Here is a 26,677-nt window from a genome sequence, read left to right as displayed (position 1 = left end):
CCAGTATCACGTGGTCGTGGCACGTTTTCAAGAGGATGTCTCTCCCGGAAACTGCCCATTTGCCTCCGTTACAGTTCACGGGCAGAGATGGAATAAGGAATTTTTTCAGGTAATGTGTAGCCTTGAAGAAATAATCTTTGCCAGCAAAAGAAGGGGAACACATAGAGACCATGAAATATAGAAAAAAATGGAACTTTTAAAAGTCCTGTTGTCTTGTTCAGAACATGTATAAGAAATATGACATAACAGTACATTTTAGTTACTACGCATTTACTCTGTGCCAGATGGTGGGTTGAATACTTTGCATTCACCATCTCGTTTATTCTTCCTAGTTAGTCTACTAGTACTTAACTAGGCCTTTACAGATGGAGAAATTAGGATATGTAGACATTACATCACTCCCTCAAGGCGACCTGCTTGTAGGTGGTGGAACAGGCATTTGAATCAAGATGTCTCCAAATCCAGGCCATATATTCTGTCATAACCCACCTAGTATCCTGAAATCAGGTATAAGTCAGATTTCAGTTTTTCAAACTCTTAAAAATTCAGTCTCTAAATCCTCAGGACTTTGAAAGTATAGTTCTTTTTTTTTTTTTTTTTAAAGATTTTATTTATTTATTTGACAGAGAGAATTCACAAGTAGATGGAGAGGCAGGCAGAGAGAGAGAGAAGGAAGCAGGCTCCCTGCTGAGCAGAGAGCCCGATGCGGGACTCGATCCCAGGACCGTGAGATCATGACCTGAACCGAAGGCAGCGGCTTTAAACCCACTGAGCCACCCAGGTGCCCTGAAAGTATAGTTCTTTCTGGTTTTGCTTTCTGTAGTCTTCATAGTACAGAGGAAAATGATGTGTGTCATCTGTTAAATTCTACTTCCCCTGTCCCCAGCACTGTTCTAAGTACTTTATATACTAAATCCATGGGGTATTGTAGGTGTCCCCATTTTGCCGTTGAAAAAACTAAGATTCAGAGATTATTGCCTGAGATTGGGTGTAGGATGTGGTTGTCATTAAAATTCAGTTGTAAAGTGTGCTCTCAGTCACTGTGCTATGTCAGCTCTCCCATAGGTTGGGGAGGAAAATCCAAGGTACACACTGTTTTAAAAAGCAAATATGAAATTATCATGTACTTTAAAGCAAAGTATTAAGCAAATATAGTTTATGCATTCAGGAACTAAGTTCTATCTTAAAGTTAAGAGACATAAATAACAAGTATGGACTAGAATAGTTAGAAGAAAAATCTCTAAGTTGGGAGTAGTGGGATAGAATTTATATAGAAGCAAGAGAATGGAATTTCACTTAAATTTATTAAGGTGATAAACTTAAGTCATGCATGGAGATGAGGATTAGTTTTCCAAACAGTATATTATGATCGACTGAATTTTAAATATATTTTAATTTAATATTTTATAGAGATGAGTAGGAGAAGTTCAGTTTAGCCTTTTAAATGTCAGGGAAAAGGTAGAAGAAAGTTAGTCTTTGAAGGGAGTTGGGGGGAGGGGATTAACCTGTTGGAACAGCATTTGCGTAACACCAATTTGGAGTCATTTGCTGGACCCATTAGAAAAGAGGATGGTGTTACAGAATCCTGGAATCTCCAGGTAGTCAGTAGGAAAGGCAGGGGTTAGAAGATAACATTGGGAATGAAATAGAATTGAGCCCCAAAGAGAAATTCTCAAAGAACAATGGCTGACTTGCCCACTGCCTGCCATGGAGGATAAAAAAAGAACATATATTTTAGTACTACCATATCTGGATTTATGTTTCTCCCTCCTGTCTCTCTCTCTCTGCCTCTCCTTACCAGGAAATTTCTACCTCCTCTACACATCAGTTCTTTTATTGGGATTAGGGACCACTAGATAGGAATTGTTCTTTTTGTATAAAAACTTGAGGATTTCAGGTGATTTGGAAAAATTTCTTTCTGTTGTTTTTATTGCCCCAGTAATATGATAATCTATTCTGTTTAAATAAATTTGGCCATTCTGTTTTGTTTCATGCCTGTGACTTTTAAGGGCTTTTCTAATTAATAATAACATTAGAGCACAAGTGAGAATACTATTTTTTTTTCTTGACTCCACTGTTAACTCTAAAGACATTTTAAGTCCAATTGTGCCTTCCTTGTCCTATCAATCAACAAGACAGGAAGAGGGATTTGTGATTTTCTAGAGAAAACAGTATGTTGGAAATTTATTGGAATAGAAGACAAAAAGGTAGTAAAGGAAATTCTACCCATTAGATTATATCCCAGAAACTTCCTCTGAAGGAATTAAGTTCTTGGGGAGTGCATTAAATCTTCAAATTTGTGACATTTGGAGAAAAATAAGATGATTTTCCCAAGTTACTTAAAGGCTTCTTTTAGTACACTAATCATGTGCTATGCAGGTTTCTTTTTCAATTAAAAGCAAAATTACAGAGTATGTCCTGTGTTTTCTTTCCTTTTCTTCTTTTTTTACATTCTTAGTACATAGAAGTATTCCATGCTTATTAACTTACACCATGCTGAGGACTGAGGTCATGGATGATATAACATGTGAAATCATTCTTTTTGATTGGGTCAGAGGGATTTAATGTATATTGAATGACCATAGGAAAGGGTGTAGCCAGGAGGACTGCTTACATGGCATTCAAAATACTAGTTCTCTGAAGTTTGGATCCTTAAAAAAAAAATCTAGGACGATCACTGTGCTGGGAAGGACTATGAAGAGAGCAAGACTTCATGGAGTTGAGAAGCCCAAAGCATAGCAGGGAGACGGGAGTTCTGAGATTCTCAAGAACGATGAAGCAGGAATTTGAACTCCAGCTAAGAAGAGATGTGCAGGGCCAAAAGCTTATATTCTAAGTTAGAGTCGAATTCAAACCTGGACAGGGTCTGGATAGTAGGCGCAGCAAACACAGTAGCATGAACTTTTACTGAACCAGATTCCTGTAGGGCAGAGAACCTTAGTAAGCTTCCTGCCTGGGGTGAAGGGGAGGGATTGAAAATATAAGAATGAAGTACCCCACAGTTGAGGGAGCAAGCAGTACTGGAAAAGTTTGAAAAAGTGAATTATTAGAAGCCATTTAATTCATAACTTTGATTTTGTTACACGCTGAGTCATACACGATGTCCCCCAAAGTATGTAGCTTCATTTTGTCTTTTAAGTAGTGGGTAATTTTTCTACATGTTTTAACATTTTGAGATCAAATAGAAATTTAGTTGTGAGAGCTGTTGAAACATCTTTAACATCCTTGATAGTTACAGAACTTCATATTTCAAAGTTCTTTTCATTCTTCCCTCCTCCTTCACAAATACTTCTCTCAAAGCCTTCCTCCTGAGTCTCTTAATAATGTATGCTGCAAGTTAGTTAATAGACTCAATTATGTAATAATTAAAATAAATATTACCAAGTATGATCCCAAATGCAGCTAAAATACTTGTTTTCCTAAGCCTATTTTCTCTTTGACTTACAAATGGTTTACTTAGGCGTTGGACATATGAATATTGGTAAAATTTGAAAAGTTTATTAATTTGGACAAAAATCTAAATGAAAAAGTATCATTAAAAGGTGTGAATGGAATTTGTCTTAAGCATTATGTAATATCTGCATCTCACAACTTGATTTTAATTTAAACTTTAAAAAATGATTTACCTGTTTCTAAACCAGCTGTGTTATAATCGCCTTTGTCCACTTCCCTGTTCCACAGCAGCTGACTCACTAATCCTACTGAATGTTTTTTGAATTATTCACTTCTGTCAGCAAATGTAGCTTTGCTTGTCAGACGTATTTAACTCATTGTCTCCAAGATTGTCTATTACTAGAACTGAGTATATACCAGACCCTCAGTACTTTATGAAGAAATGAATGTTTTGATGTAATATGAATTTCACTGAATAGTTTTATGTTTATTTTTTCTTGACCTTCCAGTTGTATTAAAATAATCTTCTCTCTTTTCATTGGAAAAGTTATTTTTAATTTAAATAGAAGTTATTTAGCTGTAAAATATGATTTGAAATATTTTTCTGTGGGATTGAATATTGAATAATAATTGTTTGAGAAGACAGATTTTAGCAGTGTTTTTCAGAAATTAAAGTTGTATACTACCAATAAAGAAGCAATTTTAGTATGACAGTGTGATTAAAAGAGTGTTATCTATGGCTAGTACATGTATTGTGAAGACTATTGGGGTTTGCTAATTACATTTGTTTGCACATCTGTGCTTAGCATCAGAGATATGATTATTCCTGGGAATTTTTGCTTCCAGGTATCCATGCCATGCTCATATTTGAGTATAATTATGAGGAACTTTTTCTATTTTTTTGAACTTTCATTTCCTTATGCTGATTATAATTCTGAACCTCTTTGTATTATTTGTCATATAAGTACAGGTTTTCCTCAAACAAAGGAAATGTTAAAGACTAAGAGTTCTTTCTAAAACCACTCAAGTTATTTTATAAATTTCAGAAATAGTGCATGAGTATTTTGTATTCACATTGTTTTAAATTTCAGAAACCGTGCATGAGTATTTAAGAATTAATACTGACTTGCAGAAAAATGTTAAAGGTCCTGGTCTGATATAGTGTCCCACCCTACATCTTTCTGTGGTCCTTATCTACTATGAGGCCCACAGTCATCTGCAGGAGAGGTGTTATGACTCTTATTTTCCAGGATCCAGCAGATACTGATGTTTCCAATATTCAGCAAATATTGACATCTTAATAACCGTGTCATAGCTGTTTGACTTAGAGTTCCTTTTTTTCCCTCCCATTGTTCTTCAGTTCCCAAGTAGGCAGTTGAATATTGTCTAGATTTTAAGGAGAAAGCTTTAGACTGGAGCTGTATTGATAAGTTTATACAAGTACACATTTGGTGTTCTTTTTCTCTTTTTAAGATTTTATTTATTTATTTGTGATAGAGCGAGAGAGAAAGAGAGAGAACACAAAGAGGGAGAGCAGCAGGCAGAGGCAGACGCGGGCTCTCGGCTGAGCAGGAGCCTGATGTGGGACTAGATCGTAGGACTCCGGGATCATGGCCTGAGCTGAAGGCAGACGCTTAACCGACTGACCACCCGGGTGTCCCCAAATTTGGTGTTCTTACCAGAAAGTATTTTTATAGAATTGGTTGAGTGTTTCTAAATGTGGGGCGTGGCAGTATTGCACAGGAAATGTAGTTGTTGATAAATGCTCTACCTTAGCAGTTTTGCCCTTTTTATCCTTACCTGGTTCAGATGTATAGGATTTTATTTAATGCCCCAAGAATTCCTGGGTTCCTGAATCAGAATTCTGGGAGAGGCTTCCATTTTTACCTCTGTATTTGCATTGTTCTTTCGAGAGCAGTTCAAGAGAAATATAATAAAGCCAATTACGTAATTTTAAATTATCTAGTAGCCCCATTAAAAGATCTAAAATGGATAAAATTAATTTTAGTAATATAAACTCATTATTTAAAATATAATTTGATCCTGTAATCAACCTTACAAACTTATGATTTTTTACCTTTTTTTGGTATAACATCTTTGAAATATGGCATATATTTCATACTAATAACACACCTCAATTGAGATTAAGCACACTTCAAGGGCTCATTAGCCAGTAGCCAATTGGACAGTATAGGCAGAGCTTATAAGTAGATACGAATATCCTGACACATGGTGCTCCCAGAAATTAACCATCAGCTTCTTACTGATAAGAAACAAGTTCTGATTTTATATTATCAAAATAAAAAATAGAAATGTTTTATATTATATTCCAAATAAATGAAAATGTGCTTAACTTACAAAAGCAATGTTGTACCTTACAGAGAGGAGGGCCCTGGAAAGTATCAAAGAAGGAATGTTGAAAATTAAAGAAGAACCATCTAAAATACTGTCTGGAAATAAGTTTCAAGACCGGTATTTTGTTTTACGAGATGGGTATCTCTTTCTCTACAAGGATTCAAAGGTAGTTGTATATTTAGTACTTGAACATGTATGCATGTTTGTGTAGGTATTAACATTCTCATTTCATACCCCTGTCCATCCTCTCTTGGCAGTCAAGCCCTGTAGTAAACAGAACACACCGTCAGCTAATTTCTTACAGCCTCTGAAGGTTACATTAATGCACTAAGTAATACAGTGAAGAACTTCATGTGGCCTTTCTGAGCACTTCTCATTTTTTAGTGCAGAGAAGTCCTTAAAGGTCTAATATGTGTTACATAAACTAGCATTTAATTCAGCATCTTCATCAATAAAATTAAAAGCTATCAGAAAAGATGAAATCTTACCATTTGTGTGGATGGAACTGGGGGTATTACGTTGAGTGAAATATAAGTCAATCAGAGAAAGACAATTATCATATGGTTTCACTTATACATGGAATATAAGAAACAGCACAGAAGATCATAGGGGAAGGGAGGAAAACTGGGAAGAAGTCAGGAAGACTTCAGGAAGACTATAGTTAAAAGAGGCTCTTAACTATAGGAAACAAACTGAGAAGTCAGGAAGATTATAGTTAAGAAGTCAGGAAGGCTATAGTTAAGAGAGGCTCTTAACTATATAGGAAACAAACTGAGGGTTGCAGAAGGGGAGGTGGGTAGGGGGATGGGGTGACTGGATAATTGGCTTTAAGGAAGGCACATGACATGATGAGCACTAGATGTTACATGCAACTGATGAATTACTGAATTCTGTATCTGAAACTAATGATGTACTCTATATTGGATGATTGAATTTAAATTAATAAAAAAGAGAATGTTATGCCCTGAGGCAAAAATGGCTTGACCTTAGCTAATGGAAATTAATTAAATGTGGAATAAAAAGGCAAAAATCAAATAATAAAATAAAATTTATTAATGTATTTCCTATATGGTTGAATGAATTGACTCATATAATATCGTATTTATCAACAGAATCTTACTGATATATCCCTGTAAGTTTGAATTTTCAAAAGCTTTTGTTAAGGAGTTGTGGAATGGAGAGGAGATAGAGAAAGAGGAAATAGATAAATTTATGGAATTGTAAGAATATTGATCAGTAGTGAAAATGTCTAATCCACCAGATTGGTTGTGTGAATAATAACTTAAGCTCTCAACCTCAATTTCTTGAATCTGTAATATGATGATGGTAGTATGAATCCTGAATGCCACATTGTTTTATTGCTTAGTTAAGAATATACATTCTTTTAAGTCATGAAACATTACATATAATAACATAATGCATGTAATATGAAACAATATATAGTCATAGCTTATATATTGGTAATAGCAGCATGCTCATCAAGACTTCGTGAAGAATATCAATGGGCAAGTCCCAAACAGAGAAAAATATATTCACAGTATATATATCTGAGAAAGGACTCATATCTAGAATATGAAGAACAAATCAACAATAAAAAAACAACACAATGAAAATTGGGTTGCAGTCCTGAACTGACACTACATGAAAGAAGATGAAGGAATAACCAATAAAGCATTGAACTAAAGACAGTCGACCTAATAGTCCCCAGGGGCATGCAGATTGAAACCACACAATATTATTTTATACCCACTGGTATGACTAAGGATCTTGATTAACTAAAATCATCCTAAATTGCTAGTGTAAGTATAAGATCACACAATCACTGTGTAGAACTGTTTGGTAGTTTTAAAAAATAAAGTTATTCATACGTCTACCGCATGATCCAGGAATTGGTTCCTAGTATTCTGTCCACAAAGCACTTGTTCCAGAATGTTCATAAGCAGCTTTACTCATAAAAGCTAAAATCTGGAAACATTCCAAATGATTCATCATCAATAAAAGAATGATATATTCATATACTAGAATATGACTGGGCAGTAAAAATGAATACTAATGAATATGGATGAACATGGATGAATCTTTGAGTCCTTGTTGAGCAAAAGCAGCTTGATGCAAAGTAGCATCATATGAGTTTGTCCATAAGAAATCTAGGAACAGGCAAAATCATTTATGATGAAAGAAGTCAGTACGTGTCTGCCTGGGGTGTGGAGAAAGGTTGCTGCAGAAGCAGGATAGTGGAGTCAGTAGGAATCTTTCTAGGATGAGAGAAATAAATGTTCTCTCTCCAGTTCTGGGTGGTGATTACAAGGGTGTAAGCAGTAACCTCTCTACTTCCTTGAATCTCAAATAACACCTACATAGTAATTTAAACGTAGAATGACAGCAGGATTTAAAGACACACAGGATCTGTGTGGTGCTTTGCTGTGATCTCTTGTGGAGATGTACAAACACAGACGAGACTAGTTATGTCTGTGAATACGTTACGAAGAATGGATTCATAGGCAACTTTCCAAAGCTCTGTGCTCTCATTTTGTTATGGCTTCTGTTGAGCTTCTCACATGCTTTGACCGCCTTCCCTGTATGTTCCTCCGGCAGAGAGACCTCCATGTGGGCATAAATAAATCTGAGTAGCATTCTTCCTTTGATTAGGACAGTGGACTGTCCAGGCAGGGGGGCTAACAAAACAGCACTGACTCCTGCAGCCCTCATCTATGCAAGGAGCTATAGTAAGTACTGTACTCAGACTCTCACCTTATTATTCCATCTGAAGGACCTAGCAGGGAGTCTGTGTGCATATCAAATGGCTATTATTTATTATCACCCTGCAGTTTTTCTAGTAGACGAAGAGTGGAGTTTGCAGAAGTGAGGCACAGAAGAATTTGGGCCTATGTGAACTGAACACATCAGATTTTAAGGTTCATGAACTTTAGATTTGTGTTCATGAAAGTAAATTCAGGACGTCACAGCTGATTACTCCAGCCATCTAGAACTGAATCTGATTGAATTTTCTTTGGTTTTCTTCAGTGGGTCACGCACTTTGATATTTGTTGGACAGATTTCCTTAATCCTTGCCCTTTTATATACATAATATGTTGGTTAAAGGGTCACTTTTGTAGTTGGTTATCTGCTTAGGGTATTTAAAAATGAACCTGAACTTTTTGGTCTCAATGTGGAACCAAGACTTATATTGTGTAGCAACAGAAGGTTGTTAGAAACAAAAAACTAGTAGTCGGTAGTTAGTAATAGCAGTGCTGCCGTTATGGCAGCAACCAGCATTCAGGCAGTTGCTCTATAAAAAGTAGAGTTCTATACATTTCACTGGTATTATCTCATTTTATCTTTATCATAACCCTGTGAAATTAGTACTATAATTATTCCCACTTTACAGATGAAGAAAGGAGCTTATCAAGATATTCTATAACTTGCCCAAGATCCCACAGCCAGTAAGCAACAGAGTGTTCATTCCCAGGTATTAGACTCCAAAGGCTCCATGCAGTAATTTATTAAATAAATAGTAATTTTGCATTATTTTAAGTTAGGGAATAAGTTTTTTTGTTTTGTTTTGTTTTGTTTTTTGTTTTGTTTTGTTTTTATTTAGGAAGTACCAAAGTACCAAAGATTCCCAAAGATGACAATCTATACAATTCATATTTTTATAGTGTTTTCCCCCAAGCTGATATAAATTTAAAAATCTGCCCCAGGAAGCTTATTCATGGACAAGTGATTTTTTTTTTTTTTTCAGATGGATTGATTTTGTGACAGGGAGAATCTCATACCCTTTTACAGAATATGTTTTAGGAATTTATATGTTTTTGAAAGGTTGAGTCTACTCAGTCTAAGATAATTCATACAGTGACAGTAACAAGTTTGTCTTAAAGAGTGTTTTTTTTTTGTTTTGTTTTTTGACATTTAAAATACTTCCTTTTCCCAGCTTTATTGAGGTGTAATTGACAAAAAAAATGTATATATTTACATTGTACAAGGTGATGTTTTGATACATTCATTACACATTGAGAAATTATCACTGCAGTCAAACTAATTAACATATCCATTACCTCACAGAGTTATCTGTTGGCGCTCTCTGTGTGTGTTGGGGGTGGTGGTAACATTTAGAATATACTCTCTTAGCGAATTTCAGGTATGCGGTACAATATTAACTATAGTCATCATGCTGTACCTTAGCTCTCTAGGACATTCATTCAGCATAACTGAAATTTTATATGCTTTGACCAGCATCTCTCCATTTCCCCTGACCCCAACCCCTGACAACAACCATTCTGCTTTCTGCTATGATTTCAACTTTTTTAGATTCCATATGTAAGTGAGATACACTATTTGTCAGACAGTGCTTTTTAGGGACACTGCACCCATTTTGTTTTTATAACAGTGAGCTCATGTTATGGCCTTATAATTATTGTGCTTAAAAGTTGTATTTGTACATCTGTCAGAATAAATTAATGCAACTGATACTTTAATTTGCATATTCAGGCAAGTAGAGGAGATTCGACTTACGGTTTTCCTTCAACTACCATTATTTTCAACACATGATTTTATACAGCTGTTTTGTTTTTCATGTTGCTGCTCTGTCCCTTTTAATATTGATGGTAGAGTCATTGACAATGTTAACATTTCCAATTATTTTACAGTAACTAAGCAATAGTGAAAATCTCCTAACTTATTTGAATAAACATTTGGCTCTGGTTTTGACAGTTGCCATTAATAAATGTGTGACTGTATATACTTAGAAAATGATTTACTGAGAATGAAGTGGAAATTACAAATTGAAAAGTATATTTAAAAAGACTAGGTGTTAATTAGAGATAATTTATGAATGCTCATTAACAACAAATTAGGGTAATACACAGGGGAAGATATATTTTGTGTTGAGCTTTCCCTGCATAGAAAATGTTAATTAAAATGTTTTCAGACTTGATTTACATAAAAGGTGAGACATTTCAAAGAATATCACCATTATACTGTTAATGGTGTGAAAAAAAACAAGTGGCTAAGGGAGGGGTCGTTAAAAGTTGCATGCACTAATAAGCAGACTCCTTTTAGGAGCAAGAATAGTTTTTTAAGCACACTAATTTAATTGGCTTAGTTAAAAACTTTATTTTGAATTATAGTGCCTGAAGTAACACATTAGAGACTTCCTAACAGTCTAGTATATTGAACTTTCTGAAGAAATTCTCCAGAAAATACACATACCAAAAGAGAGAATTGTAATAAACCAACAGTAAAGTTATCTTGCCAAATGAGAATTCCTTTTATAGAACTTTCCATTAGTGTCCTTACAGTTCTACTTTATGCATATTCAGTTTAAAGACAGAAACTGAAAAAAGCTTTCTTTCCACCACTGCTGCTTTCTTCTCAAATTCTGTCATTAGTGTTCATTTTGGACAGAATATATGGTGTAAAGTAATGAGCCTGCATGTCAGGACTGGCTTGAGAATCTGTTGTAGGACTTCAGACCTTCTATTGCCAAAAGTATATCAAAATGTAGGCAGTCTTGGAATTATGATATCCTGTTGTAAATGCAGACTACCTGCTTCAGCACTGTTTGTCTCATCCTGAACTGTGCAAATCCCATTGTTCTGGCTCTCACCTCACCTTACCTGGCCACCTCTCTCAGCCAGGAGGATGGCTATTCACCTCAGCTGTGGTCTGATGTCCTCTCCAACAGGTGTGGCCGGGAGGCACCACTGCTGTGGATACAGCCCAACTTCTCCTTGCTTTGACTCTTTCCGACATGGAATACTCACTGCCTTACAAAGCTCCCTCACTGTTCTATATTAGACTTCAGTGCTTCTCCTTAACATGAAGTAGGGTAGCATGCTACAAAATCAGCACCCAAAACCAGTCCTCAGTCAGAATAAAAAGAAAAAGCACATAAACTACCGGAAAATGACCTTAGCCAGAAGTACAGACGTTATGAGGGAAACTATAGAACTTCACTGATAGAAATAAAATGTATGTAAAGTCTATTAATATTTATCAATAGGTTTCATATAATGCCTTTCAAAATCCCAAAGGGATTATTTTTAGAATCTGGCAGAAATGATTTGATAATCACCTCAAAGCGTAAACAGATAAGATACTTGCAAACATCTTGGTGTATAAAAGACAAAATAAGTGTGTCCCATATTCCATCCAACAATTATGGTGTACAGTAAAGCTGAAATAGCTGAAATAATATGGTCCTGGCATAAGAATGAACAGAGATAGCAATGGTACCATCAAATCAGGTAAAATACCTACTTGTATATTAAGATTTGTTTTTGACAAATAAATGCCAAACAAATGCCACCATAAATATATGTCTAAAGAAAGGTTTGTTTAAAGCTGTCATCAAGACAGTATGGTACTGGCACAAAAACAGACACATAGATCAATGGAACAGAATAGAGAACCCAGAAATAGACCCTCAACTCTGTGATCAGCTAATCCGCAACAAAGCAGGAAAGAATGTCCAATGGAATAAAGACAGTCTCTTCAACACATGGTGTTGGGAAAATTGGACAGCCACATGCAGAAAAATGAAACTCGGACCATTTCCTTACACCACACACAAAAATAGACTCAAAATGGATGAAGGACCTCAATGTGAGAAAGGAATCCATCAAAATCCTTGAGAAGAGCACAGGCAGCAACGTCTTCCTAGGAACATCACCAAAGGCAAGGGAAGCAAGGGCAAAAATGAACTATTGGGATTTCATCAAGATCAAAAGCTTTTGCACAGCAGAGGAAACAGTTAACAAAACCAAAAGACAATTGATGGAATGGGAGAAGGTATTTGCAAACAACATATAGATAAAAGGCTAGTATCCAAAATCTGTAAAGAGCTTATCAAACTCAACACCCAAAGAACAAATAATCCAATCAAGAAATGGGCAGAGGACATGAACAGACATTTCTGCAAAGAAGACATCCAGATGGCCAACAGACACATGAAAAAGTGCTCCACATCACTTGGCATCAGGGAAATACAAATCAAAACCACAGTGAGATACCACCTCACACCAGTCAGAATGGCTAAAATTAACAAGTCAGGAAATGACAGATGCTGCTGAGGATGCGGAGAAAGGGGAGCCCTCCTACACTGTTGGTGGGAATGCAAGCTGGTGCAACCACTCTGGAAAGCAGCATGGTGGTTCCTCAAAAATTTGAAAATAGAGCTACCCTATGACCCAGCAATTGCACTACTGGGTATTTACCCTTAAGATACAAAATGTAGTGATCCAAAGGGGCATGTGCACCCGAATGTTTATAGCAGCAGTGTCCACAATAGCCAAACTATGGAAAAAACCTAGATGTCCATCAACAGATGAATGAATAAAGAAGAAGTGGTATGTATACACAATGGAATACTATGCAGCCATCAAAAGAAATGAAACCTTGCCATTTGCCACAATGTGAATGGAACTAGAGGGTATTGTGCTTAGCGAAATAAGTCAATCAGAGAAAGACAACTATCAAAAGATCTCCCTGATATGAGGGAGTGGAGATGCAGTGGGGGGTCGTTTGGGGGGTAGGAAAAGAATAAATGAAACAAGATGGGATTGGAAGGGAGACAAACCATAAGAGACTCTTAATGTCACAAAACAAACTGAGGGGGGTCGGGAGGAGAGGGGTAGGGAGAGGGTGGTAGGGTTATGGACAATGGGGAGGGTATGTGCTATGGTGAGTGCTGTGAAGTGTGTAAACCTGGTGATTCACAGACCTGTACCCCTGGGACTAATAATACATTATATGTTAATAAAAAATTAATTAAACATTTTTTAAATGTTTGTTTAATAAATAGGGCTGGGGTAATTCTTAAAAATTTTCAGTTTAAACTCTCATCTATTCCAGATTGACAAAAGAAGTAAAACTTTAAAAATAGTAGCCCTTCAAATTACATGGCCATCAATTCAGTATTTGTCAGCCATGTGAGAACCCTTTAAATTGAGATAGTTAAGAAAGTTCAAAAGGAAAGATGAGTATGACTTCCTAAAACTAATAAAAGGAAACAGCAGAATTAAGGCAAACAGCAGTTTGTATAGAATATTTCATTTAAAGAGACAGGGAAATTTCTTATTTCATATATAAGGAACTAATTCAAACAGAAAGATAATTGTGAACCAAATCAAAATTGAAAATTGCTAATGAATATATGAATGTATGTTTAATTGTAAGTAAATGTACACCATCAATCTGGCCAAAACCTTATTTTTTTAAGATGCTATGTATTTATTTATTTGAGAGAGAACAAGAGTGTGAGTGGGGGGTAGGGGAGCAGAGGAAGAGGGACAAGCAGACACCATGTTGAACGTGGAGCCCAATGTAGGGCTTGATCCCACGACCCCAAGATCACAATCTGAGCCAAAAATCAAGAATCAGTGTTCAACTGACTGAGCCACCGGCACCCCTAGAATCTTAAACATGTTCCTAGCCTTTAGCCCAGTGATTCCATTTCTAAAAATCTAGCCATAAGAGAAAATAATATCCAAAATAAATATTCTAAATTATCTACCGTGATGATAATAGCACACATTGTTATACTGACTAGGAGTAAATTAGCCAGACACATTCCAGGTCTCATCAATGCCCTAGAGCACTGGTCACCCAAGCTTTACTCCTGATCATCTTCTTGCTTGTTTTTGCCTTTATATTTCCTCTATATTTTCTTAACCTGTATTCTCTATGAAAGGCAGTTTTTAATTTTAAATATATTTTCCATCTTTTACTTTTCAAATTCAACTACCTTCATGAAAAAAAAGACTTCACAGTAACAGTTTAACTTTTATAGAAGTTAGTACTAACTTCAGCTAATTGTACTTAGTACTAAATTTCAGCCAATATTTGCTAAGTGGGCTTTTGCATACTGTCCTAGGATCCGAACAATTTGTCTGTATTACTGGGTCTTTGAAGCAATATGTTCTAAGTTCCTAATAATAATAATAATTTGGGGGCGCCTGGGTGGCTCAGTGGGTTAAAGCCTCTGCCTTCGGCTCAGGTCATGATCCCAGGATCCTGGGATTGAGCTCCGCATCGGGCTCTCTGCTCAGCAGGGAGCCTGCTTCCTCCTCTCTCTCTGCCTGTCTCTCTGCCTCCTTGTGATCTCTGTCTGTCAAATAAATAAATAAAATCTTTAAAAATAATAATAATAATTTGTTGCACACTAATGCTGATTACTAGACTAAATGTTTAATAGACATTTTTCTCATTTAGTCTATAGAATAATCCTTCATAGTACTTCTTTACTTATTTTATCTTTTTTAAAAATTCTATTTATTAAAAAAATAAACAAAAATTCTATTTATTTATTTGAGAAAGAATTTGAAGAGGGGGAGGGGCAGAGTGATAAGCAGACTCCCGGCTGAGCAAGAAGCCAGATGTGGACATGGGGCTCGATCCCAGGATCCTAAGATCATGACCTGAGCCGAAGTCAGACACTTAACCAACTGAAATGCCCAGAAATCCCTTACTTAATAATAACCCTATGAGATACTTGATATTCTTATTATTCCTTTTTACTAACAAGAAGAGCAGAGCAAAGTGAGCTCACAAACAAAGTAGCAAGCCAGATTTGCACCCAAGTTTCTGTGATCCCAAACCCCTTGCTCTTAGTTTTTAATGCTATATGCCTAACACTTTAAAACAGAAGATTTCCTTCAGAATTATTAGGGTATGGGGAAAGCATGTGTTAATAATCATTTCCAAGGTTGTTACCTTTATGTGTAATGTGTGTCTGTGTGTGTGTGTGTTTGGTATAAGTTTTGAAATTAGAGGATAATGATTCAAGTTTTACCTGGTGGTCTATGTTCCAAGATTTTTAAAAAATATTAGTTACAGATAAATATGTCAGGATGTGTATGTAGAATAGATCATTGATCCAGAATAATGTAAATTTTTAATAGTCTACTTACATTAATTATTTGTTTAAAATGTTATTAATATAGATACTTGAGATAGTTCAATATATACCCAAAGAAGTTCCTAGTATGGAATCTACAAAATACAGAAAATCATAATGCATTTGTCAACAAAACCTAACATGAAGGTAGTTGTCTTAGTTACATGAATACTGGGTGCTGTCCCAGACAGCACTGATGGGATTACATAATATTGACATTATTCTATTTTTCAAATATGAGAAAAAAATGAAAAATAATCAGTTCTGATTTATATCTGGTTCCAGGTATCTTAAATAAAAAATTATTATGTCTGTGTATACATGTACAGACATACATAAACATGCATGTATATTCAAAATTTTCTATTTAAATTTATAACATTGTAATCAGAATAATCTTCATGTACTAAAAACTTAGTATAATATCCATAAAACATTGGAGAAACTGATTCTGAATCCAGTCATTAATACTCAAAATATAAAGATATTTTTAAAGTCTGTTTAATTACAGATTATTTTGTTTTCCTTACAGAGTAGTAAATATGACAAAATGTTTTCTCTTGGTTCACTGAAGTTTTATCTTGGAGTGAAAAAGAAAATGAAGCCTCCAACAAGGTAAAGTTTGAAAGGGAAGGGTTTTTGAAAAGTGAAAGTTTTAGTAATATGTATCTATGCAAGGATTTGGAGGTCAGAGACATTAATCAGGCTTTTTATAAGTTAAGCTACAGACAAAATCTTTGAGCTGCCACAGACATGGCAGGAGACCTGCTGCAGATTGCGGGAACTCCTGTGGGCAGATAAAAAAGCATAATATTCCCACTAAAGTCAAATTCCTTGGTGATGGCATCTCTGTTGTGTAAAACAAGAAATCCCCAGAAGGCCCTGTCTATTCAAAAACACCTGGGTTTTTCTCCACTATTCCATTCCTTGATCAGTTTCACAGCCTGGGGGCATAAGGAATGTTCCAGCCAATTCTACATACAGGAAAATAGCCTCTTGATGCCTGGCTGTGTAATTTGCCTTTTTTTTTTTTTTTCTTTGCCAAATTTGATAGTAAACCCACTAGTACCAGGCAGTGAAGAGAAAAGTAGACTCTCTAATACATTGTCCTCCTCTTCAACATTTGAATCATGCCAGCATGCGGTTTATGCCATACTTTCTAATCACAGATTGATGTGATTAGCTAATTAATGTTTTCACAAATACTTACAAAAACATTTTCATGAACTGTTAGATACTTACTTTGGGTGTTCTATTCCTGAAAATTTTTCTCATTTTTGCCTATGTGCTTTATTTTAAACCCAGTACATACACCTGTCTTGCTGTTGCCACATTATTTAATTGCCCACAATATCAGTAGGAGAAGGTTTATATCTTGTTTTGGCTGTTTTCCTAGATATCTATCCTTCCTCAGCCAAGAGTATCTTCTGAGAGATTTCCTTCACTTTCCCATGATGTCATAGATCCTTTCCCTCCCTCTTCCTTGAGCATATTTAAATTTGTAGCCAAAACCTTCATTTATCATTCACCTCTAGATCAGTCATATCCATTGAATCCAGGATGTGTGAGTTTTTCTGTTCTGTTATACATTGCCACCATTGAGTCCCTGCTCCTTAATATCTAATAATCTGTTTTTGGTTTTGTATGATTTCTCTTTTTTAATATGTGTGTGTTTGGTTTTTTTTCCCCCCCAATGTAATATAGTTGGGGATTGACAGCGTATTCCGAAAAACATCATTGGTAAGTTAACATCTGGCAGTTTTGGGATTTGATACATCTATAACTTTACTAAACAAATAATGTTATTGGCAGATAGGACTACAGACAGGAAATGTTTCACCAAAGTGAAGTTAAAAAAATTTTTTAAATACTTTGAGAAGAAGAAAATAGATTTGCTTCAAGATTTAGGTCCATTTAAATCCCAGGTGTCCTACTTGCTAGTGCCCTCCTAAGAGAAACTATGTCTGATTTCTCCCTAGTTATTATGTGAGTGTGGGATAAGCAGGCTGAATTCAGTTTTATATAAAGGATAAGAACTAGCCAAAACTTTGTATAAAAAAAAATAATCTTGGCCTCAAACCTTTTCTTTGCAAATATGTGTTTTACATTGATGTCACAGGACCTAGCTGGTCTCCTTAGAGATTGTACTATATGTCTCTACCTCCCACCGCAGCTTCATCTAACCAACCACTAAACCATATGGGATCTGCCTCTTAATTGTCTCTCTGATCAGGCCATGCCTTCATCTGTGTGGGTTATTCCAGTTATCCTAGATGCTCTTTATGCATATAATTTTACTTTTGTTTTCTAGAATATTCTCTATCGAACCACCAAAGGGGCTTCCTAAATGCATTGTGTTTCTTTCCTGCATTAACTGTCTTCAGAAGGATAAAGTGCAGGATTGTTGGCACAGCACACAAGACCCTTTAATATGAGGCTCCATCAGCCTTGTCTCCCATGGCTTCCTTCTTCTTCTTTTTTTTTTTTTGGCTTAAGGATAAAACAGCAATCTATCTTTAATTCACAGTACATTCCTTGTCCCTTCATCTTTCCATGTTAACGTCTGTAGTCCCTTTAGTGAGCCTTCTTCCACACTGTTTGCTGCTCCCATCCTCTTCCTGCTGATGTGGCAGACTCAACTGTCATTCTTCTTTCAAACTATAGCTCACATGCCCCACTAGTCTTATCAGTTAACTCTCACCTCTAATCCTTACTTATTTCTTCTCGGTATCTGTAGTATTTTGCATACATGAGTGCTTAATGATAGAGAAGACCGGTTTTGGGGACATGGTAATGGAAAGGGACAATACCTTTGTGAGAATCTAATGAAGGAAGCAAGAATTTTTTTTTTTTTTACAAATTTCGTTTTAACATTTTTATAATAGTTTTTCATACAGGAATAAAAATACATAATTACGTTGAAATGTCCATGTCTAACATCACTTACAGAATTTTCCTTTTGTAAGAATCCTTTATGGCATCCCCAAGTGTGCTCTTTCTTGTGTTCAACTTGACTTTCTCTTTTTCTCACTGTGTTCTAATTTATTTGTTTACATGCTTAGCTCCTCTGATAGACTAGGTGAACCTTGAGGGCAAGATCTCTGTTTTACACAGGTTTTTAATAAAAGGTTACTGAATCAGTGTTATTGAACATGCTGTAGTAGTTTTTCATTTAGTTCATTTTTCACAACTCTTATGGGTATTAATGTTTATAATCCTAATGATGGAGACTGTCTGAGCCTTTTTTAAAAGTCTGCTCTTAAGAAAATGTGCACATATTTTTCTTCTTAGGCTCAGAGTTTCTGGGGAAAAAGATGTTTAACATCATGTACCTGAAAAAGGAAATGACGGTGGCCTTTCTGCCTTTCCACAAATATTGCTGGTCATTTTTCAGCAGTTTCCAAAGCCTGTAGCTGTATTTTGTTTAAACTAGCATATTTTACTATTATTTTGTTATTGTACATTTAACAGAAGCCTAAAGCGACTTATACTGAAATACTTCCATTTTGATTGCATTAAGTCATGAATCAGGAGAAATCCAAAGAGGTCTCCGATCACTTAATAACCAAACAAATACACAGGAGAACAGTCTGCTGTCTTTCTGACTTATGTATTCGATAAACCTTGTTTTACAGGCACATTTGTTGTGATAGTCTACAAACTCAGATGGAGTGGATGGCCAATGTCTTCATTGCCCAGGTATGATCTCTGTTTCAGCTCTCCAACAAAGTATAACCACAGCTCATAGGAAATATTAGTGTGAGGTACAAGCATTTTTTTTGTTTTGTTTTTAAAGATCTTATTTATTTATTTACTTATTTATTTTTATTTTTATTTTTATTTTTTAATTTTTTATTTTTTATAAACATATATTTTTAATGAGTTTTATGTGTATGCTTTAGTTTTCTCATTTATATACTTTTTAAATATATGAGAATCCAGATGTACCCCTTACTCTTTGAAAGAGAGCTTGCTTTCTTTGTTGAGGCTTCCTTTCTGGTACTCCAGCTACTCCTTACCTCAGGAGAGGTGCACAGCTTCAAGATGGTAGTGTGTTTGAAAAGAGGAGCTTGTTTTACCAGAGTCCCGCATTTGTCTTCATTTAGAAAAGTGTGCTGTTTTCCTCCTTGTCCTCCCTATGGCCATCTACTCCCCCGCTCCCCACCCTAGCCTTTCCAGAAATAAAGACAGGAGCCCACATTCCTTTAATACTTCAAGAATACTGCATGCTGGATTCTTCAGAAGAGTTAACTCCTGCATTTTTTGCAACAAACCATGCATGGTGTTGCTTGTCGTTGAGGGAATAAAGGTATAAAGATTCTCTCACTTGCTGGGCACCTTACATTTAGTTAGTGGTTTAAACCCAGGGATGCCAGAAGCTAATACCTATACTCAATTTCCCATTTAGTCACCTCCCTACAGGAGGACTATAGGGGAGGGTTAAATAGTCTCATTAATAGGTTTGGTTGCACCTCGCACCTTGTCTGGCTGAATTCCCAGCAATACTTCCCACAAGAGCATTGAAATTCACTGGTAACGATTAAGTTGCCACTTTTTATTACTGAGGACGTACTTCCCTGTTTCTCTTATAAGTGGGAAGTTAATTCACCCCCAGATCTGGCCCTTATTTGTTTTGAAAATCATTTTCTCTCTTAATTTATTAACCTTTCCAGTGGTTAATAAACCCTGCTCTTCTCAGTCTGATGTTACTGTTACTACCTGAAAACACAAAGACAGAAAAAGACTTAACTTTTTTAGACACTTTTCCTCTAATTTGTGACTTTTCAGAAATTCTGTTATTTAACTCTTCAAAAAGAAAGCAAACTAGATTTAAAGTGTTTTAGTAAAATTGGAACCATAGAGTCAAAACTATTATAGTGTTTGTGGTACAACTACATTGATTTTTTGTTTGTTTTTATCATTGAAGTCACTAGACTTGTTTAAAAATCAAGGTATAAATAGCCAGAAAGCAGAGGTTGCTCTCATTGCCAACTTCTTTCTCCTTGCCTCACTTACCCTTCATTGTCCTGGCCCTAGAGATTCAGCCCAGTTACTTTTCCTCTGCTCATTCCACTTCTTTGGACTAAGATAAACACAAAGGCCTTCTTGGATTTAAGGATTTAATGGCTCACCTCCATAGGGAGACAGATAGGAAACGAGCAAGTACTGATTTATACATGTTAACAAACACACACACACACACACACACACACACACACACACACACACAGAGTCCTCCTTACAAGGAGTTCTTTGGGGTGTGCAGAGTACTTTTCTAGTATCAGTATCTAGTATCTGCATCCCTGATTCAGAAGCCCTCTTGATTTTCATTTATGTGTCACATTCTCAGAGGAATTCTCCATGATCTTCAGACCAGTCAGACCTTCAGGCTGTCGGAACCCTGAACATTCTGTACACCAGGTGTATTTCTAATTAGAAAGCATTGTGTGATTAGATTTTTCATATCTGCCTCTCTTACTAAAGCGTAAACTCAGTGAGAAGAAGGGTTCTGTCAGTCTTATAAAACCTGTATGGACATCTGCACCAGAGAACCCAATACCACGTACAAAAGTACATGGAGCCCCACATCAGACTCCCTGCTCTGCCGGATCCTGTTTCTCCCTCTTCCTCTGCTTCTCCCCCTGCTTGTATGCGCTCGCTCTCTCTCTCTCTCTCTCTCTCTCTTTCTCAATAGTTATAAGAAAGGGGAGAGAACATAAACAATTTGACAGAATTTCAAATAGATATTAATTTGATAAAAAGGAGAAGGAATGAGTGTGACTGAGGTAAAGAAGGGCACTAACTAGGAAAGATTCTCAGGAAAATGCCTTTCTGAATAGCTGACAAGTGTGTTGAGACCTGTCTGAAATTAGGGAGCAAATCATGCAGGTATGCAGGAGTGGGAAGAGCATTCCAGTTACAGGGGCCAGCAAGTACAAGGTCCTGAGATGTGGTCACAACCTTTGTTCCATGAACATCCTGAAGGGCTATGTTATGGGAAGATGTAAAAGATGAGGAAGGCACTCAACAGATCATATCATCCCAGTTTAGGAGTGTGGGGAACAAGAGAAGGATTTGATCTGACTTATATTAACTGAAGAAATAATAATTTCGTTTGTTGTGGGCACACTGTTGGGAGTCCAAGATGGCAGCAGGAAGAACAGCTGTGTGAAGATGGCAGTTCTGGCTAGGGTGGTAGCAGTAGACATAGTGAGACATTAAGATTCAAGAGTGGTTGAAGGTGGATCCAACAGAATTTACAGATTGATTGGCTACAATACTTTGAGAGGAGTACTAATCAAGGAAGAGTTCTAGGGTTTATTTTTTGTTTTTGTTTGTTTAGCCTTGGGCAACTGGCAAATAGAAGTGATCAGATCATAGATGCAGAAGAAAACAGAGTTCTGTTTCAGCCTATGAAATTGGAGATGCCTGTTAGACACACAAATAAATATTTATTTGAATAGAAGATTGGATGTATAGATCAAAAACTCAGGCAAAGGATACCTGGCTGGCTCAGTTAGAAGGACATGTGACTCTTGATCTCAGGGTTGTGAGTTCAAGCCCCACGTTGGGTGCAGAGATTATTTTAAAAAAACAAATGGTCAGGTGAAATTTGGGGAATGCAGTATAAATTTGGGGTAAGTCAGTATTCAGTTTGCATTGAAAGCTCTGGATTTGGGGTAGATAGGCGAATCTAAAATGAAAGGGGAGTATGGTGTAGGGAGAGAAAGAAAGAAAGAAAGAAATGGATGGAAGAATAAGCCCTGGGACATTCCAAACTCCAAAGGTCAAGCAGAAGAGAAAAAAAAGAAAACAAAAGAAATGCGAAGGGTTGAGAGGAAGAAAAAAACAGATGATTGGTATAGAAAATCCAGCCAAGGAATTTGCTATGTAGATAAATGAGGCTGTGTGGTTAGAGAAAAAGAGGAGGTCAGGGTAGGTTTGGGGGTTTCAGTTTATATGTCCTTAGGATGGGAAGGTATAGACTTTCAACATACACTAATGAAGAAAATTCAGTAATTGGAAGAAAAAATTGAAGAGGAAAGTGATTTTTTTCCTTCTAAGTTTTTATTTAAATTCAAGTTAGTTAACATATCGTGTATCATTAGTTTCAGGAGTAGAATGTAGCGATTCATCTCTTACATACCCCACATACAGTGCGCTCATCACAAGTGCCCTCCTTAATGCCCCCACCCTCCATCAACCCTCAGTTTGTTCTCTGTAGTTAAAAGTCTCTTATGGTTTGCCTCCCTCTCTGTTTTTATCTTATTTTATTTTGAGGAAGGTGATTATCAGACCAGCAGAGGCCCTGAGCAGACACGAAGCAATGTGAACAAGTGCACATTTGTTCATCATTGCTGAAAAAAATGGTTGTACACCAGAGTGTCAGACCTTGACTGTGTATTATAGTCCACTGAGCATTTATGACTGAAGAAAAGTTATTTGTAATCAGAGTAATTGTTGTGAAGAGAAGGGAGTCTCACTTATATGGCTAAAAGATGCAGGGAGCATAGTATACTTCATGGCAGGAAAGTGAAATTCTTCAGTGATCACTAGTAATGTTTAAAATTAAATCAGTGAGCTCACCTTCAGTGAGTTAGGGCGGGATATTGAAAGTATAGGGGCAGAGGAAAGGTGAGAAATAATCTTCAGAGAGTGAGAAAGACGATTGTCCTGTAGTAGAACTTCAACTTAAAGCTGAGCTCTTGCCTGACTTTAAGGTTAAATTTAAAGGGAGATAAATCTATAGAGTAACCATCTTTTTTTCTTTCTTCATCAATTGGTAGGCACCCATAGAGTTAGTAGAATTGGGTGTAACTTGGGTGGGGGCTCTGCCAGGCACGTATGATCAAAGGAGAAGGAGCGCAAGAATTGAAGATTCAGATAAGCAGGTGAGCATACTTAATGATTATGAAACTATGACAGGCTGTCGAGGAAGTGGAGGGAAGGTGTGGAAAGTAGAATGATGGTAGAGAATAGATTGGAGGTCTCAAGGAGTCCAAAGAAGTGAATGAAACTAAATTGTTAGCTAGAAAGGTAAGAGGTCAAGCTCAGAAGGAGTAAGAGGCAAACTCAAGTCCTTACAGCATTTTTCAAATTGCAAAGGTATAAAAATGACCTTGGATCATGTCTAATGACATAAGTCCAAGGATGAATGGATAAAGAGAGGGCACACACAACTAAATATTATTCATCCTTAAATAAGAAAGAACGCTTGTCATCTGTGATGACACGGGTGAACATGGACGGCATTATGCTGAGTGAAATAAGCCACACAAGCAAAGATTGCAGTATTATATGTGGGATCTAAAAATAAAAGTCAAACTCCTAGAAACAGTGGAAAAGGTGTTGCTGGGTGGGTAGGGGAAACAGGGAAGGGTTGGCAAAAGGGTAAAAACTTTCAGCTGTAAGACGAACAAGGTTTGAGTTGCTCATGTAGAACATGGTCACTGTTGAAATAGTTGATAATGCTATAACTGTATCATTGAAATTTGTTAAGAGTAGCACTTAAATGTTCTCACCAAAATAGATGATAGATGTCTTAATTGACGGGATGGAGGAGAATCCTTTCACAGTGTGTACATAGATCAAATCATCACATTGTGTATTGTCAGTTATGCCTCAAAGCTGGGTGGGTGGGAAGAAATAGAAAGTGGGTGAGAGAACTGAAGATTTTGGGGTGTGATCACTGGTTATAATAATGAAAGTATGATCTTCAGCTCTATGATCCATCAGCAGAAGGACCCTTAAGGTCACTTATAAATAACTATAAAGTGTCAGAATGTATTACTAGATAAAATGTTCTGCATGTTGGGAAAAATACCTCTGGGATCAATCTGGTAAGAACTAATTAGCCAGTATATACAACGTAGTATATCCTTTCAGAAAAAGAAATACGTATTTGAGACTGTTTGCTTTTAGATTTCTCTGAATATCATTTGGCACATGTAGTATACCTCAGTGAGTACAAGTATAAGCATAATCCATAGGGGTAATGAGTTCTTTCCTGCCACTTTTTTTTTTAAGCTTTACATGTTGGGAACATCCCAATTATATAACATCAAAATTATTTTTACCATGTTTGCGGCTGTGACATAAACATAGCATGACGAAGCTTATAACTTTCTCTCTGAAATATTTGCTAATCTACCACTACAGATTTGCTGAACCAAAATAAATGCTACACTAAAATTCAAGGGCAGATCTAATGCATATGCACTCAGTCTAATAATAAAGATTACACTGTAGGATTATTGAAGATTAAATGAGATTATGTACACTGGTAAGCACCAAGTCTGGCAGTATGTCCCTCAATATAATCTTGCCATTAATTATGGATACACAGTCAATATTAGTTGAAATGAATTCTTTGCTATAAAACACATTAAAATACTAATTACACTGTAAGACAGGAATGTGTTGAATCATAAGAAAAGGCATTTAGCTGTATACTTTGCCAAAAGATTTTCATTTCATCAGAATATCTGTAAAGCTTATCATTTTAAAATTGGTATTCTGTATTTCTTTCATAGATTGTTGTCTGAAAGTCAGTTTGCTTTTGCCAACTTCTGAAAAGTTAATCTACCCTGAGGAGTAGAAAAATTCTTTTAAGGTTTTTCTTTTATATGCATATCTGAAGGATTTATCACTCAGGGGCTTATGTTTTTATCAGTGGATATTTCTCCCCATTGCATAATTAATTTTTCTCCAGTCATATCTATAGTTGTTCAGTTAGCCAGAATATGTAGTCAATAAGTTGAGAACAAATGTGCCATATTCTCTGCTGTACAGTGATTTTCAGTATAAATGTCTGTGTGCAAGGTAATTTCTTTGGAATTCAGTTAGATGAAAAAATAACATTTTTCAGAAGGTCATAAAATGAGGCTAATTTTTCTGATAGCTTTGCCTCAGGTTGAATTGAGGTCTGTGGGGTTAAATTATTTTTACACTAAAGTTATCTTTGGTGGAGGGAGAAAATGGATGCATAGTTACTTTGATTACAGGGCTGAGAAATACAGACAAGTGTATTTTTTTCCCAGAAAGAGATTTGCCAGTTTCCTCAATTATTTTCCTCCTTTTGATTTGATAAGTAGTACAGAAGCCATGTACTTGAAACTTAGAAATTGAACTGAGACCTCAAAGCTCTGTTCACTTAAGAGTTCTACATCCTCAAGCGGTGTTCCTGTCAGAGTCAACAGCATAATTTCAAATGGCATTCTCGTGGAAAGCAGATCATTTGATTTGGATATATGGAAAAGGAGCCAAGTGATTCTAACATGATATACCACGTAATAAAATCACACACCAACAGCAAGAAATTGTATTTCCACAGCATGAAAATGATATACGGCCACCAGCTGGAAAGGAACGAAAACGGTCTATAACCAAAAATCCCAAAATTGGAGGTTTGCCTCTAATTCCCATCCAGCATGAGAGAAGTGCAACCCAAGCCCGGAGAAATATTGAGGTAGGTTAGGATTTTATTTGTTTTATATTAATTATAACATATTTTTTCTTATGTCTTAATGTGATTAAGTACATTTGTCTTTGGCTTCAAAAGCACAACAATAATCTTTGGAAAGCATAGTAAAAATCACATCCTGCTAAGAAAACATTATGAGTAACCCTATGCTCCTTCTTTAAGTTTTATATTTTAACTTTTCTTAAAGAGTTTTAATAATGTCATTGAGCATCCAATTAAATATGCTTAATACCACTTATTTTCTTATCCCTCACCTAACGAAGCAATTTTAAACGTGTATACAGAAGTCTACCTGGTAAATCACATCCTCAAATTAGTCTTACAAGTTCACTTTTAATATCCTTAAAGTGAGCCCAGGGCCAATTATGTCTGGAGCCATGGTAACTAGACTTTCTAGTAACACAATCAAATTCCAGTGGTTTGGGAACTGATGGGGTGTCGTAGTTAATTTAAAGGACTGCACGATGATCTCTGAGCATCAATAAAAAAGACCTCGCATCTTTCATGAAAGCGGCTCTTTGTTTTTTCTTCTCGCCTTCCGGGGTGGGGAG

At 36.2% G+C, this 26,677-nt stretch overlaps 1 protein-coding gene across 4 annotated transcripts in view; it reads left to right on the top strand.

Moving 5' to 3' along the window:
- Positions 1-26,677, top strand: part of ARAP2 (ArfGAP with RhoGAP domain, ankyrin repeat and PH domain 2) — a 173,989-nt gene that overhangs the window by 136,646 nt on the left and 10,666 nt on the right. For 3 of the 4 annotated variants that reach the window (XM_013062209.2, XM_045076340.1, XM_013062205.2), the window contains 5 exons: positions 5,775-5,914; positions 16,176-16,258; positions 17,348-17,383; positions 19,279-19,342; positions 25,977-26,111. In XM_013062209.2, the coding sequence (XP_012917663.1) occupies positions 5,775-5,914; positions 16,176-16,258; positions 17,348-17,383; positions 19,279-19,342; positions 25,977-26,111 (458 nt within the window). The remainder of the gene's footprint in view (positions 1-5,774; positions 5,915-16,175; positions 16,259-17,347; positions 17,384-19,278; positions 19,343-25,976; positions 26,112-26,677) is intronic. The other variant, XM_045076346.1, reaches the window with a different exon arrangement.

The sequence above is a fragment of the Mustela putorius genome, unplaced genomic scaffold, assembly GCF_011764305.1.
Source record: "Mustela putorius furo isolate JIRA1106 unplaced genomic scaffold, ASM1176430v1.1 tig00000083_pilon_pilon_pilon, whole genome shotgun sequence".
In the NCBI taxonomy this organism is placed as follows: domain Eukaryota; kingdom Metazoa; phylum Chordata; class Mammalia; order Carnivora; family Mustelidae; genus Mustela; species Mustela putorius.
The sequence above is the reverse complement of the archived record's forward strand: the minus strand, read 5'-3'. Positions and strand labels throughout refer to the sequence as shown.